General features: G+C 45.6%; 1 protein-coding gene across 1 annotated transcript; it reads left to right on the top strand.

The window, feature by feature from the left end:
- The first annotated feature begins 3,384 nt into the window (after nt 1–3,384).
- Nucleotides 3,385–12,528, top strand: EIF2B5 (eukaryotic translation initiation factor 2B subunit epsilon). Its single transcript, XM_014482869.2, has 16 exons — nt 3,385–3,638; nt 5,101–5,225; nt 6,084–6,269; nt 6,361–6,538; nt 6,628–6,708; nt 6,986–7,063; nt 7,599–7,911; nt 8,825–8,970; nt 9,187–9,328; nt 9,451–9,552; nt 9,874–9,981; nt 10,118–10,208; nt 10,506–10,629; nt 11,299–11,424; nt 11,841–11,951; nt 12,118–12,528. The coding sequence occupies exons 1-16, from the start codon at nt 3,402–3,404 to the stop codon at nt 12,175–12,177; spliced, it is 2,208 nt and encodes a 735-aa protein (XP_014338355.2). The 5' UTR covers nt 3,385–3,401; the 3' UTR covers nt 12,178–12,528.
- Nucleotides 12,529–14,727: the final 2,199 nt, after the last annotated feature.

The raw sequence follows: 14,727 nt of genomic DNA, 5'->3' as shown, positions 1-14,727 counted from the left end.
TACCGATCTACAGAATTACAAGGCCTGGATTTACCACTCACACTTTCTGAGATGAAAGTGTTTCTCGATCAGTCTTATCTGACTCTCTGTGACCTCATAGACTGTAGCCTGCCAGGTTTCTCTGTCCATGGGACTCTCTAGGCAAGAATACTAAAGTCGGTTGCCATTTCCTTCTCCAGGGGATCTTCCCCACTCAGGAATTGAACCCGCATCTCCTGCATTGCAGGCGGATTCTTTACCTTCTGAGCCAGCACTTTCTGAAGTGTCTGCTGCTGCTGCTGCTAAGTCGCTTCAGTCGTGTCCGACTCTGTGCGACCCCATAGACGGTGGCCCACCAGACTCCCCCGTCCCTGGGATTCTCCAGGCAAGAATACTGGAGTGGGTTGCCATTTCCTTCTCCAATGCATGAAAGGGAAAAGTGAAAGTGAAGTCGCTCAGTCCTGTCTGACTCTTCGAGACCTCTGAAGTGTCTGAAGTCATTTAAAATTTTCTACAATTGGGGGACCAAAAGAAAGCAGGAGTCACAATACTCGTATCAGATAAATTAGACTTTAAAACAAAGGCTGTGAAAAGAGACAAAGAAGGTCACTACATAATGATCAAAGAATCAATCCAAGAAGAAGATATAACAATTATAAATATATATCCACCCAACATGGGAGCACCGCAGTATGTAAGACAAATCCTAACAAGTATGAAAGGAGAAATTAACAATAACACAATAATAGTGGGAGACTTTAATACCCCACTCACACTTATGGATAGATCAACTAAACAGAAAATTAACAAGGAAAAAAAAAAAAAAAACATGTATCTATAAAGTTCACTAAAGCAAAGCACAGTAAAATGAGGTATGGCAATAAAAGGCGTTAAATTTATCAAATAAAAAAAAAATAAAGTGCTGAAAAATTAAAAAAAAAAAAAAGAAATGGTAGCTTTAAATGCCTATTTCAAATAAAGTATGGTACTGTCCTCTCTAACAGAAGTGACATCTGGCTTTGTTTTTTTCAAGAAGGGTGTTCTAAAGTCCTGAGAGTAAAACCAGGAGCAGGATTTCATGATGAAACTTCTTCACTGATGATCTGCTACCAGATAAGCTGGGTAGCAATTCCACAAATTCTTACAGAAAAGCTAGAAAGGACTGTAAACTTAACCACTTCCTTGCCAGCAATAAGACTCATATTTCCTGTCTCTTTTGCTCTGGTGTACGTAATTAACATTTAGTGAAAATATCATCAGGACTTGTACCAGTCTCTTCCTTTCTCCACTGGAAGAATTAACCACTTCCTTGCCAGCAATAAGACTTGTATTTCTTGTCTCTTTGGCTCTGGTGTACATAATTAACTTTAAGTGAAAATACTATCAGGACTTGTACCAGTCTTTTCCTTTCTCCACTGGAAGACTTTTGCATTCTTAGCAGCGAAGTGGGATAGAGAAGTATATGAGGGGTTCTTGGGCAACTTCTCACTGGTCAAAAAAAAAAAAAAAAAGAAACACCACACCTAATTGGAAAATAAAGGTGTGCAAAATATTGTGAACATCACTTTCAGAAAAAAAATAAATAAATAAAATAATTAAAAAAATAAAGCAAACTATACACACACACACACACACACTCCACCCCTCAACACTTCCCGGCCCTGACCATGGGCTCTAAGAACTTTTCTGTTCCTTTTACCTGAGACGGCTCCATAAAAAAAAATAAAAAATAAAAAAAATAAAATTTTCTACAATTGGACTTTCCATACCCTCATCACACCCCCACACAATCCCCTTGTGTGTGCGTCCTGTTTATTTACTCACTCCTCTTTTCTCTTTCTTCCTGAGGGTTTGTAGGACGGTCAAACATCTTCTGCAATGTATACCCATTTAGTTGAAAACATTTACTGAGTTGCCGTCTGCCTTTCCTTCTCCAAGCTAAATTTTCCAAAATTCTGAAGAAATAGTTTTTTTTCAGCACCGTCGCTAACTGGTACAGGGAAGAAATGACAAGGCCCGTCAGACCCATGAGGAGCGTTCCTGAGGAACGCGGGCCAAGCCACAGGCGCCGCGTGAGAACAAATCTCAGCCGTTGGATCTCCGAATCCCGGCATGCAACGCGGCCACGCGTGGTAAAGACCCTTGCAGAAACTTTCCCACGTAGTGAAACACCGACAGTTCTTGTGTTGAAGGAGTGCGCTGCCTTGCTGGAAAGCTCCTTCCAACCAAAGGACACTCAAGCTGCCTCACCCCGTTTCCACTGTGTCCCCAAGGTCCCGCACTTCGGCAGGCCTGGCTGACGCGCCGCAGTCACGGCCCCTTTCCCTTAGGGTGCTGCACTTCTCAAGACTCCAGTCTTGTGGCCCGTCCAACTCAACTTTATAGTGTTCTTGGTTCCAAATTTATTTCCAACCTGATTAAGACACAGAGTAGGGTTTCAATAAATGCTGACAGATTGAATAAATGAAGATGTCATAAAAGAAAAAAATTTTAGCCACACATAATTTGGCATAAAGATTATGGAACTGTAACCTCACACTGATCGGGTTCCAACACTAGTTTTTCCACTTAATCCAGTCGGTCGGGTCCACTGAGACTTCAAAAAATGTTTCTTGAATGAATGAATACAATGTTCTTACAGAGACGTATGACGAACTAAGTGCGATAATGCTTTTATCGTTCCCAGCCACAATCAGCGCTTAATATTAATGGAATTACTGCTCTCCATACTATTCCATGTTCTGTGTTTATGTAGACTTGTGAGTGCCCTGAGGGTAAGGAATGTCTTACTCGGTCTGGACTCCCCAAGGTGCCGGCTTACGTTAGGTGAGGAGAAAGAAAACTGAGGACCACAATTTTTAATGTGCTGGGAGCTGGTGGAAAAGAACCCGCCTGCCGATGCAGGAGACAAGTGACGCAGATTTGATCCCTGGGTGGGGAAGATCCCCTGAAGGAGGGCATGGCAACCAGTCCAGTATTCTTGCCTGGAGAATCCCCCTTAGAGGAGCCTGGAGGGTTACAGTTTATAGGGTCGCAAAGAATTGGACACGACTGAAGAGACTTAGCACGCAAGCACGGAGTGGAGATTATACATCCAGAGCTGCTTCGCAGAGAGTCTCATTATCCCCTAAGAACGTCAGTTTGGTCAAGAACAAATGATGACGGCAACACTTGCACTCCATAAATCCTCTCCTCGCCGCCCGAGTGCCTCAACTGGCCGAACCCGCGCCGCTGGGCCCCACTGCTCTCTGCCTCGCAGCTCAGCCATTAGGCAGACCTAGGGGAAACGCATGCGCATTCTTCTGCCCTCGGCTCCACCCTCCCTTCTTTCTCTACTCCTTCGCATTTCGAGTGCTGGGTCTTTTTGTCCCTTACTGCGTGCCGTGTCAGTTTCCGTGCGGAAGTGGTGGCCGTGAGAGAAGATGGCGGCCACTGTGGTGGCACCGCCTGGTGCGTTGGCTAGTCGGGTCAACAAGCGCAGCGGCGGCGGACCGGGAGGCGGTGGCGGCGGTGGTGGCGGTGGCGGCGGTGGTGGCGGCGGCGGCGGTGGTGGGGCAGCCAGAGGGGCGGAGGAGGAACCGCCGCCGCCCCTACAAGCAGTTCTGGTGGCCGACAGCTTCAACCGCCGCTTCTTTCCCATCTCCAAGGACCAGCCTCGGGTGAGCGACGTGCTCGAGTGCTGCCGGAGGGCCTTGTAGGTGGCAGGGCTAGAGCAAGTTATACTGTGTGGTGAGGCGGCCTCTGGAAGGACTTGTGCCCACTCTCTTTCCCAGAAATCGGGTTTATCTGGTTAGGAGGAAGGCAGAGAGACGGTCAAAAGCCCTGATGACTACCTGACCAAGTGAGTGGCTGGAAGATTTGGGCACGCGTAGTGCTGTTCACCTCCAGATTTTGGGAGGCCCGCAGGACTAACCTTGGACCAGTGTTTGTGAGAAGCCTTCACACGAGGATTCAGTGCCTCAAGAGGAGGCTGCGCGGCTTTTGTGCTTAGGAAAAAGAGATTCTTAGGTGAAAGAAAATGTAACCTCCTTTTGCCTTCAAAAGGGAGGTCCTGGGCCTAAAAAAGGAGCAGACTAGTCTGATCCCATAGTAACAGCTGTTTTGGATCTTGTACAGTGTGCTTTTTTCTTTCCAGGTTTTGATGACAGTCAGTGCCATCTGTCAATAGGAGAACAGAACGGGTTCAGTGGCTGGTTGCCAGCATCCCCTGTATTGTCTAGACACTGGGGAATTGGACTGAGCTACTCCTAATGATTGCTGGGTTCCTCAGCAGTCCCCATTTCAAAGAAAAGGACTTACATTCTGTTTACGGAAAACTGTCTTTGACTCCCCACCCCACCTCCAAATAGTCTAATTGGCTGTTTATTTGGGGCAACTGTTTGGGATGGCTAGACCTTGGCTCTTAGAAAGAGATCAAGGAAGGAAATCTTACAGTGAAAAAGGCCTTAGTGGTGTTTTAAGTTTCTGGAGGTATGACTGATTTCTAGTGTTAGAAATCAGGGTTGTCTGTTCTGTATCAGCTTTGTCTGATGCTAAGCAAGTAGATTCTATGTTTACTGTATCCAAATTGCAACACATTAGACTCGTGTTTGGGCTTCCCAAGTAGCTCAGCTGGTAAAGAATCTGCTTGCAATGCGGGAGACCTCGGTTTGATTCCTGGGTGGGGAAATTACCCTGGATAAGGGATATGCTACCCACTCCAGAATTCTTGGGCTTCCCTGGTGGTTCAGATGGTAAAGAATCTGCCTGCAATGTGGGAGACCTGCATTCGATCCCTGGGTTGTAAAGATCCCCTGGAGAAGGGCATGGCAACCCACTCCCAATTTTCTTGCCTGGAGAATCCCCTTGGCCAGAGGAGCCTGGTGGGCTGCAGTCCATGGGGTTGCAAAGAGTTGGACATTGGACATGACTGAGCAACTAAGCACAGCAGACTCATGTTTAGAGCATGCTATAAACATCAAAGATAGGAGCCTGATTACTTTTAAATAGGAAACATAAAACTACTGTTTGAAAATACTGACAGAGGAGTGAAATTGTGGTTGAAGTAGGAGAAAGAATGGTTCTCAGAGGATCCTCACAGATAACAAGTCTTCAGACTTTTTTTTGTCTCTTACCCTCCAGGTCCTCTTGCCCCTGGCCAATGTGGCACTAATTGACTACACTCTGGAATTTCTGACTGCCACAGGTGTACAGGAAACCTTTGTCTTTTGTTGCTGGAAGGCTGCTCAAATCAAGGAACATTTACTGTAAGCTCTGCAACTTTTCTTTCCATGTTTCACCATTTTTCCCCTGGTTTCCTTAGGGTGAATGTAACTAAGGGGAAATTATGAGGGAGAAAAATGTGTCTATTTGTATCCCATTGTAAGGTCTTAAGGGCATTCTCTTCACTTAGGAGGTGAGCAGCTGAAGCTGTGACAAAGATTAAAGAACAGCATTTGAATTTTTTCTGAATCTCATAGAGTTTAGTCCCAGTGAGTTTTGCTTTTTATTTGGTGGCTCCAATATGCCAGTTATAAGAGTAACATCTTTGTTTTTCCACTGAGCTTCTAAATGTTGAGCTCTTCCTCATCTTTGTATTCCTGGTACCTAGCTTAGTACCAAGCACATAGTAAACACTTAACAAATGTTGAGTGAAATCTTTTTGAAAAAGAGTGACTCTCAGGATTTAAGGAAGCTTAGGAAATATAGGCTAGGATTAGCATGATCTCCATCAGACAGCTTCTAAATTTGATACGAGCTTTAAGAGAAAGTTTGTCCCTAGAATACTTCGAATAACCTAAGTCTCAGTGGGATTTTTGGTTCCAATCCATGTTTGGGGATTGGTCAGGGAATGGAGAGGAAATAGCCCTGCTTCTCTAGCCCATAAAACAAGATTATATACTGAAAACAAGATTTATATACATAAAACAAGATTATATACATAAGACAGTATACTGAAACCATTCATTATAGTTCATTAATCTCTTTGAAGTTGAGGACGCTGGCAGAAACTCCAAAAAAATCACAGCAAAGGAGTGTGAATGTTGAATGGCGCAGGAATAGAGAAGCCCTGCATGATCTTTATGTTTGGTTTACTCATTCCCCTCACCCCTCCCTTCCCTTAGGAAATCCAAGTGGTGCCGCCCAACATCCCTCAATGTGGTTCGAATAATTACATCAGAGCTGTATAGATCACTGGGGGATGTTCTCCGTGATGTTGATGCTAAAGCCTTGGTGCGCTCTGACTTCCTTCTGGTGTATGGGGATGTCATCTCAAACATCAATATTACCAGAGCCCTGGAAGAACACAGGTCAGGATGGGAAAAACAGTAGAGGTGGGGTTTGGGACCACAGAGCCCTAGGACTGCTTTTTTACAGCTCTCTCCTTCCTGTCTTTCATAGGTTAAGGCGGAAGCTAGAAAAAAATGTATCTGTGATGACGATGATCTTCAAGGAGTCATCCCCCAGCCACCCAACTCGTTGTCATGAGGATAACGTGGTAGTGGCCGTGGATAGTGCCACAAATCAGGTGCTCCATTTCCAGAAGACCCAAGGCCTCCGACGTTTTTCTTTCCCTCTGGTATGTGGTTAACTGGGGTCCTTGAAGTGGGAAGGTGACAGGCTTCAGCAGGAGAGATGAGTTAAAGTCCTTGTAACTTCTTCCCACAGAGCTTGTTCCAGGGCAGTGGAGATGGAGTGGAGATTCGCTATGACTTACTTGATTGTCATATCAGCATCTGCTCTCCTCAGGTGAGCTCCTCAGTCAAAGGCTGCATATCCACCGAGTAAAACTCTGAGGATATATTACCACCCCCTTAAGTGACAAGCTATATTTCTTCTCCCCCTGTCTCCCATCTGTTCTATAGCAAAGAGGTGTTGTCATCTTGACCCCAGTAGCTCATTGGCTGACTTTTTTGGGATTCTGGCCCATGTCCTGCTGTCACAGTGTCTGATATGTCTCTAGGAGGCTATGTTTGCTTCCAGAGAATAGTACTTAACCTTATCCCCCTCTGACTTCTCCACACAGGTGGCTCAACTATTTACAGACAACTTCGACTACCAAACACGAGATGACTTTGTGCGAGGCCTGTTAGTAAATGAGGAGGTAATGAAAGGCTCCCAGTGCCTCTTTAGAAGAGGGCTGTAATATTACGTCACGCTGATAACTTTTGGTTTCCCACCCCCACCCCCCTTTTTTCCTCTCTTTCTTCATTGGCTTTTTTATTTTAACCAACTTCAGGGACAATAGACCCTGCTGACACACGAAAGCAGAAGATTCATTTTTCGTTTTTGGCAGATCCCCAATACCATCTGACCACCAGTGACATGTTAAAAAATCTCAAAATCAACAAATTGATTGCTAAAAACATGACTATCCACCATTACACGTAATGTGAAAGTTTGTTTTCCCTTGGGTAGGTGGGGGGACTTTTGGTCCCGTCTCATATTTTATTGGGCTGTAGGAGGAAGGAAAATAGCTGGAGGTGAGAGGGAAGCAGTACAGAGAAAAGTCTCAGGCCACTTGGCTGTGACATTGAGAAGCAGTAGGGAATTTAAGGAAGTTAGAAGAGAATTATACTGGGGGATGTTCTTTCTCTCTTGCTTGCTTGGGTGACCTCTCTTTTTTTCTCCTCATTTAGATCTTAGGAAACCAGATCCACATGCATGTGACAACTAAGGAATATGGTGCCCGGGTCTCCAACCTACACATGTATGCTGCTGTCTGCGCGGATGTCATCCGCCGATGGGTCTACCCTCTCACCCCAGAGGCTAACTTCACTGACAGCACAACCCAGAGCTGCACTCACTCCCGACATAACATCTACCGAGGGCCTGAGGTCAGCCTGGGCCATGGCAGCATCCTGGAGGAAAATGTGCTCTTAGGTTCTGGCACTGTCATTGGCAGCAATTGTTCCATCACTAACAGTGTCATTGGCCCTGGCTGTCATATTGGTGAGTATAGGTAGGGAGGTCAAGCTGGCCATCCTAGAAGCAGGAACTTGGGGGAACCCCATGAGTCCAGAAAAGGATACAGAGGGATAGTCCCTGAGAATAAGAAACTAGAGTGGCTGCCTTAATTAAGGAAGGAACAGGGATGTAAAAACAGTGATACTTTTAATTTGTGGTCTGTGGGCCTATTATTGGGTGACTCTTCACATTCCAGGGTACCCTGTATTCACATTCAGGACCAACTGGATAATTAACATGCAATAATACCTATTTAGTACATTGCAGTTTACAAAGGGCTTCTGCGTACTTTATTTCATTTAATCCTCATAAAAACCTTGTGAGGTATTATTTATAGATAAGTTTTATAGATAATCAAAAAGGCTAAAAGTGGTTGTCCCTCCAAGGTCATGGCTCATAAGAGGCAATGCAGGTACTTGATTCTGATTATAAGTCTAGTGTTCTTTATACTCTTTAATAACTCACTTTGGTTATAAGAAAGTGATGCTTCTAATGGAACTGCCCCATTAAGAGAACAATAAGATTCTGACTTTAAAATGTACCAAAACAAAAGAGGTAGAATAATTTGGTTCTACTTTTAGACATGAGTGTGATTCTAATAAGTTTCTTGAGTTCAAGGGATCTCCAGAAATCTTAAAGGTTCTCAGGTTCTTAAGTCCAGTATATAGTCAAATTTTTGTAAACCTGGTGGAGGGTAGTCAGGCTGAGCAATGTTCTAGTCTCTGGCCTGAGCTTAGAGAGGGAGAGGGAATATATGGTGATTTGGGGATGGAGTAGTAGAGCTGGATGGGATCTCTGTTGGTGTCAGCCAGCCCCATTCTCCACAAATGGTCTGAGAAGTGGTCTGGTCTGGAATTGGAGCCATGGGTGACCAGGAGTGTTTCCTGTCCTGAGCCAGGTGATAATGTGGTGCTGGACCAGGCCTTCCTATGGCAGGGTGTTCGAGTGGCTGCTGGAGCACAGATTCATCAGTCTCTGCTCTGTGACAATGCTGAGGTCAAGGAAAATGTTACACTGAAGCCTCACTGTGTCCTCACTTCCCAGGTAAGACCTGCTCCACATGGCACATAGGCCACGAGCTGAGTGGTGGTTATGCTGAGCCAGAAAGTGCCTTATGTCCACCAAATCCAGCCTGAATTAAAATTCCCAATCCAGTGGTTTCATTTGCTTTCTGCTTGACTTAGTAAAGTCACTTTCCTTTGCAGTACTTTTCCCACGCATTAATGGATCTGTGCCACCCACTCCTTTTTTCTCCTCCAGGTGGTAGTGGGCCCAGATATCATGCTACCTGAGGGCTCAGTGATCTCTTTGCACCCTCCAGATGCAGAGGATGATGAGGATGATGGTCAGTTCAGTGATGATTCTGGGGCTGACCAAGAAAAAGAGAAAATGAAGCTGAAAGGTGTGAGACTCAGCAGGTGTGGGGCATCTGTGTGTCTCTCTGCCCCATAGAAATACCAGTGTTTCCTCCTAAGGGGTTGGTGCTTCTCCTGGGCCCTTGCTAAAGATCAGTGTCTTTTCCAGGTTACAATCCAGCAGAAGTTGGAGTTGCAGGCCAGGGCTACCTCTGGAAAGCTGCAGATATGAACATGGAGGAAGAGGAGGAACTACGGCAGAATCTATGGGGTGAGCTAGACCTCATTCCTGCCATGCACCATCTAAATCAGATTATTTTGAGGGAGTTTGAACACTTCAGAATCAGACTGGCAGTGGTTTAGTCCCTAAGTTGTGTCTGACTGTTATGGCCCAATGGACTGTAGCCTGCCAGGCTTCTCTATCCATAGGATTCTGCAGGCAAAAATACTGGAGTGAGTTGCCATTTTCTTCTCCAGGGGATCAGAATCAGACTGCTTGTTCATTAATTTGTTCATGCAGACAGAGCAGATACATTGCTCTCCGTCAATGGCTCTTCCGTTTTCTTTTTTCTTACCCCTTCTGGATTCTCAGGACTCAAAATCAACATGGAAGAAGAGAGTGAAACTGAAAGTGAGCGAAGTATGGATTCTGAAGAGCTAGACAGTCGGGCAGGCTCTCCACAGATGGATGACATCAAAGGTATGTGGCCAAGGGAGCAGTGTCTGGGACAAAAGAGGAGAACATCCAGTTTGGTTGGGCATAAAGTGAGGACTGGATGATTTAAAGCATCCTGGAAAAATATTGGTCCATGAACTTATTCTTGCTTTGATTTTAGTGTTTCAGAATGAAGTCCTGGGAACCCTGCAGCGGGGCAAGGAGGAAAACATTTCTTGTGACAATCTAGTCCTGGAGATAAATTCTCTCAAGTAAGAGCAGCCGCTCCCTATTCTCATCTTCTCAGGGTAATTCTAGGTGGTGGAGGTTCTCTCCTAATTCTTCCCCAAATAGGAACATGTTCCCTTGACATCGAGACTGGACAAGGCTGGTAGCATTTGAAACAGGGAGAACATTGTTCTAGCCTCAGCATAGACTTCTTCCTTCCAAAATCCTCCCTTTCCATGTTGCATCTGACTTCCTCTTACCAATGTCCTGCCAAAGTCATAGTTCTACAATATGCTGAAAGGGCCAGTGAATGCCCTGGTGTCACCCCAGTGTCCCCACAGGTATGCCTACAACATAAGCCTGAAGGAAGTGATGCAAGTACTGAGCCATGTGGTCCTGGAGTTCCCACTGCAACAAATGGATTCCCCGCTAGACCCAAACCGCTATTGCACCCTGTTGATTCCTGTAAGCAAAGATTGAAGCTGGGTACAAGGGGTTGAGTGGAGCCAGGTATACATTTTGGGGGCTTGGCTTTAAAGGAAATCAGGAGTAGAAGGTCTTACGGGGTATATGTTACTTGTGGTTCCTTTCTCCTTGCCTCTGGACACAGATTGGGTTCTAGAGCAGGTTTGGTTGTCCAGGGGAGTCAAGTTAGTTTCAGTAATGAGTGGCCTTTGAGATTCCAGTATTCAGGTGGTATTCAAAGGCATACCCAAAATGGACTGGATTGTCATACTCTGACTGAAAATGATCTGACCCAGAATAAGGTGAACATTTAGACTGGGAACAGATATTTTGAGGCAGCCTGCAGCATCTGACCCCCTTCACCTTCCCTAGGAAATTTCTTTTTCTCCAGTCCTGCCAGCAGCTCCCAGGTGCCTCTGACATAGTTCCACAGAGCCTGTATAATCTCTTGTCTTTTTTAATTTTTAATTTTGTGACTTGTGGGATCTCAGTTCCCTGATCAGGGATTGAGCCCAGGTCATAGCAGCAAAAGTACCAAATCCTACCACTAGACCACCAGGCAACCACCTCTTGTCGTGAAAGACCCATGTTATCATGATTGATTCTCTTTACTGTCCAGGTCTAGATGCATGCTCAGGAATATATTGCAGCTTCTCCTCTTTCCCACAGTTGCTCAAGGCCTGGAGCCCTGTCTTTAGGAACTACATAAAGCGCGCCGCTGATCATTTGGAATCTTTGGCAGCCATTGAGGACTTCTTTTTGGAGCATGAAGCTCTTAGCACTTCCATGGCCAAGGTGAATACCACCCCAAGCCACATAGTCCTGCATTTACTTTGAAACAGGCTTTGGTGACCTCCATGGAGACACAGTATAGACTGACGTGAATCCATATGGAGTTTGATTAATAGCGTCATCCACCTGTAGTGTTGTGCTCATTGCTGGGATAGTACAGCTTGGAGCCAGGCTAGTAAGGCAGCCATTTGGAGGTTGTCCTGGGAATGTGTGGAGCGCTACAGTTACAGAAGTCAGACCTGTCCCAGTGTCAGAGTGAACAGCTCACTCTTGTCTGTTTTGGAGGAGACTCCACAGTGTATAGGAGGCAGCTGAGGGCCTGGTAGGAAGCCACTAGATCTTGCTGCCTCTTCCTCTGTTATCCATTGTATCTTGAACCCTGCAAGGCCCCTGAGACCTCCTCTGCTGGCCTTCTGTAGGTACTGATGGCTTTTTACCAACTGGAGATCCTGGCTGAGGAAACAATTCTGAGCTGGTTCAGCCGAAGGGAGGTAACTGACAAAGGCCAGCAGTTGCGAAAGAACCAGCAGGTGAGTCAGGCTGCCTTCCTCTCACTGCAGTCGTTGTCTGGTTCCCTGGCTCCTGGCCCCAGACTCCAGGTGGTTGGTCCCTGGGCCTCTGGTTGGTTATCCACTAAGGAGAACAGGAGGGTTATGTGAGTCCCCCTCAGTAGCTCTCCACTCTTCTTCCTTACAGCTGCAGAGGTTCATCCAGTGGCTAAAAGAGGCAGAAGAGGAGTCATCTGAAGATGACTGAAGTCACACTGCCTGCTTCTGTGGGTGTTGTTGATTAACCTCAAGGTTTCTGGGCCAGGACAAGTGAGAGATTAGTTCAAAAGGATGAGTGACCACCGTCTGAACTGAGACTGGAGCAGAGGCTGGAACTACAGTATTCTTCCCACCATCAGCAACCATCTTGACTGGGGAGTGGGGATGAGGGAAGTTGGGCTGGATAACAGCTCTGCCTAAGGAGGAGCTAAGCAGGCCCTGCGGTTAGAGGAAGACCAGAGGAACAGCTTTGTCCTCTGGTTCCCCTCAGGGAATAGCAGAGAGCAATTGGCCCTCTCTGCTGCTTGTATTTGTTAATATTAAAAAAAAAACAAAGAGAGGGGTATATTTGCTTTCTCTCCAACTCTGACTGATCAGCCATTGATGTGACCAAAGAGTTCTGAACCTCTGATGCAGTAGTAGCCTTTCCTTAACCACCTGGTGGAGAGGGAGAAGAGGGGTGTTGTGGCCACTAGATGGTACTGTGGTGCCTTGCTAGTTGACCATTGCCATTGTCATGATAGTGGAAGGGCTAGATTCTTTTCCAGCCTTTGTGAACCAATTTGTGGTCCTGGAGTGGTGTGCCCAAACCAGGTTCCATAGAGAGTCCTAGTCCAAACACTTCTTCAGAGGGTGATGATACCAAGCATATGTAAAGTCCATTAGCCACCTGCCAGTCCATCACATGCTTTGTCCAGTTGATCCAGTACCACTGTCAGGTAACAGGGCTACTCTTCATCTTCAAAATAAGGGAATTTGTTCAAGGTCTCATGACTCTTGGGGGATAAAGTTAAGGACTTGATCCTCGTCCAGAATTCTTTTTCCTTCACCATTTTCAGTGTCTCAGTGAAGGGAAATTCCCCCCAGATGCAAATACAACCTCAGGCCAGCAATGGATATTCTTAAGAACAGAGGAAGATCTGAAATGGGCTGTCCCCTAATATGTGTTATTTTAGTTAATCTTCTGGAGAAGGCAATGGCACCCCACTCCAGTACTTTGCCTGGAGAGTCCCATGGATGGAGGAGCGTGGTAGGCTGCAGTCCATGGGGTCGCTAAGAGTCGGACACGACTGAGCGACTTCCCTTTCACTTTTCACTTTCATGCATTGGAGAAGGAAATGGCAACCTCAGCCCTATGAAGTAGGTCTTATCCCCATTTTCCGATCAGGAGTCTAAAGTTCATAGAGGTCCCATAAATAGTAATTAATAGAGCAAGGTTTTGTTATTAGACTCTAGAACTGGAGTTTGTCAGGTTCCAATATTGTCTGCTTTAACTTAGACCATGAGACATGCTCTTCTGTCTTGTCTTATTGAGTTTTTTGTTGCTTTCCTATAATCCTCACTCTGTTAACACTTAACTCTGGCAGATGTCTCTGATAACAAGTGGCCCTCTTGGACATCAAATAAAATAGTTGCCTTTCTTCATTTCAATTGGGTAGAAAGGAGTAAGCTGAGGAAGGGGATACTGAACTGTGTTCAGGAGTGTGAATGGGGCATTACTCAGTGTTTCTGAAGAGGGAGAAACAGGGTGGCTGAGATTTGGCTTAATTTACTTTTCTTATTCAGTAAATCTCAGTTTCTGGGTTCGATCCCTGGGTTGGGAAGATCCTCTGGAGAAGGAAATGGCAACCCACTCCAGTGTTCTTGCCTGGAGAATCCCATGGACAGAGGAGCCTGGTGGGCTACAGTCCACGGGGTCTCAAACAGTCGGACATGCTGAGCAACTTCAGTTCTTTGTCAAATATAGGACCTAGTGAATAGAAAGCATGTGAAGGTTATAGATGGATCTCATAGGGGCAGTTAAGTACAAATAACTGTAGAGTACCTCTAATTTATACCTAGTGGGTGGCAGAGATCAGAAGTGGCCTGTAGAACTTTTTAGAAGGAAGATATTCCTTCTAGTTTGGGTGCTTAGGGAGAAGGCTTACAGGATTGTGACACCTGAGTGGCCCTAAAAAAAAAAGTAGAAGGGAACATTATAAGCAAAGCAAAGGGTTTCCACTTGAGTATGGCAGATTGAACACATGGGCTTTTTACTCCCTCCAAAACCCCTTTCAAATGTCAACAGAGGAATTTTTCGAAAAAGGCACATGACTCTATGACAAGGAAAACAAGGTGACAGCAATGAGTGAGAGACATCGACATTTTGGAAAAAAAGTAAATGGAAAGGTGAAAGTTGAGCTAGCAGAGCAGAATGAGATGGGCCCTACCTGCTGAGGTGGTTGTTAACAAGAAGCAAATCAGTGTGCCCTTCTGAACCCAGAAGAGGCTCAGGAGAGGGGGTACGGATTGGGGCTGAGAACTGGGGTTGGGGGAGAAGGGAATCAGAGATGTGTATGAGAAAAAGCCCCCCAGGTCCTTTATCTGATCCAACCAAGTGATTACTCGTATTTTCTCTGCGAGAAATAGGAGCTTTAGTCTCTGGAGAAATGGTGGGGAGGCAATTTTCAAAGAACTACTTATAAAGGTTTCCTAAACCCAAAGGTTGTGAATTTCTAGACTGACAAGAGTCAGTGAGTGCCCAGCACAATGAACAAAA

This window comes from Bos mutus, chromosome 1 (genome assembly GCF_027580195.1).
Source record: "Bos mutus isolate GX-2022 chromosome 1, NWIPB_WYAK_1.1, whole genome shotgun sequence".
NCBI classification, from domain to species: domain Eukaryota; kingdom Metazoa; phylum Chordata; class Mammalia; order Artiodactyla; family Bovidae; genus Bos; species Bos mutus.
This window is presented reverse-complemented; position numbering and strand designations above follow the sequence as displayed.

Bases quoted from the DNA above. Each gene is read 5' to 3' on its own strand.
- EIF2B5 (XM_014482869.2), top strand. From the start codon at position 3,402: ATGGCGGCCACTGTGGTGGCACCGCCTGGTGCGTTGGCTAGTCGGGTC. The intron at 9,553-9,873 runs GTGAGCTAGACC...CTGGATTCTCAG, and splicing joins ACTACGGCAGAATCTATGGG to GACTCAAAATCAACATGGAA. The intron at 10,209-10,505 runs GTAAGAGCAGCC...GTGTCCCCACAG, and splicing joins CTGGAGATAAATTCTCTCAA to GTATGCCTACAACATAAGCC.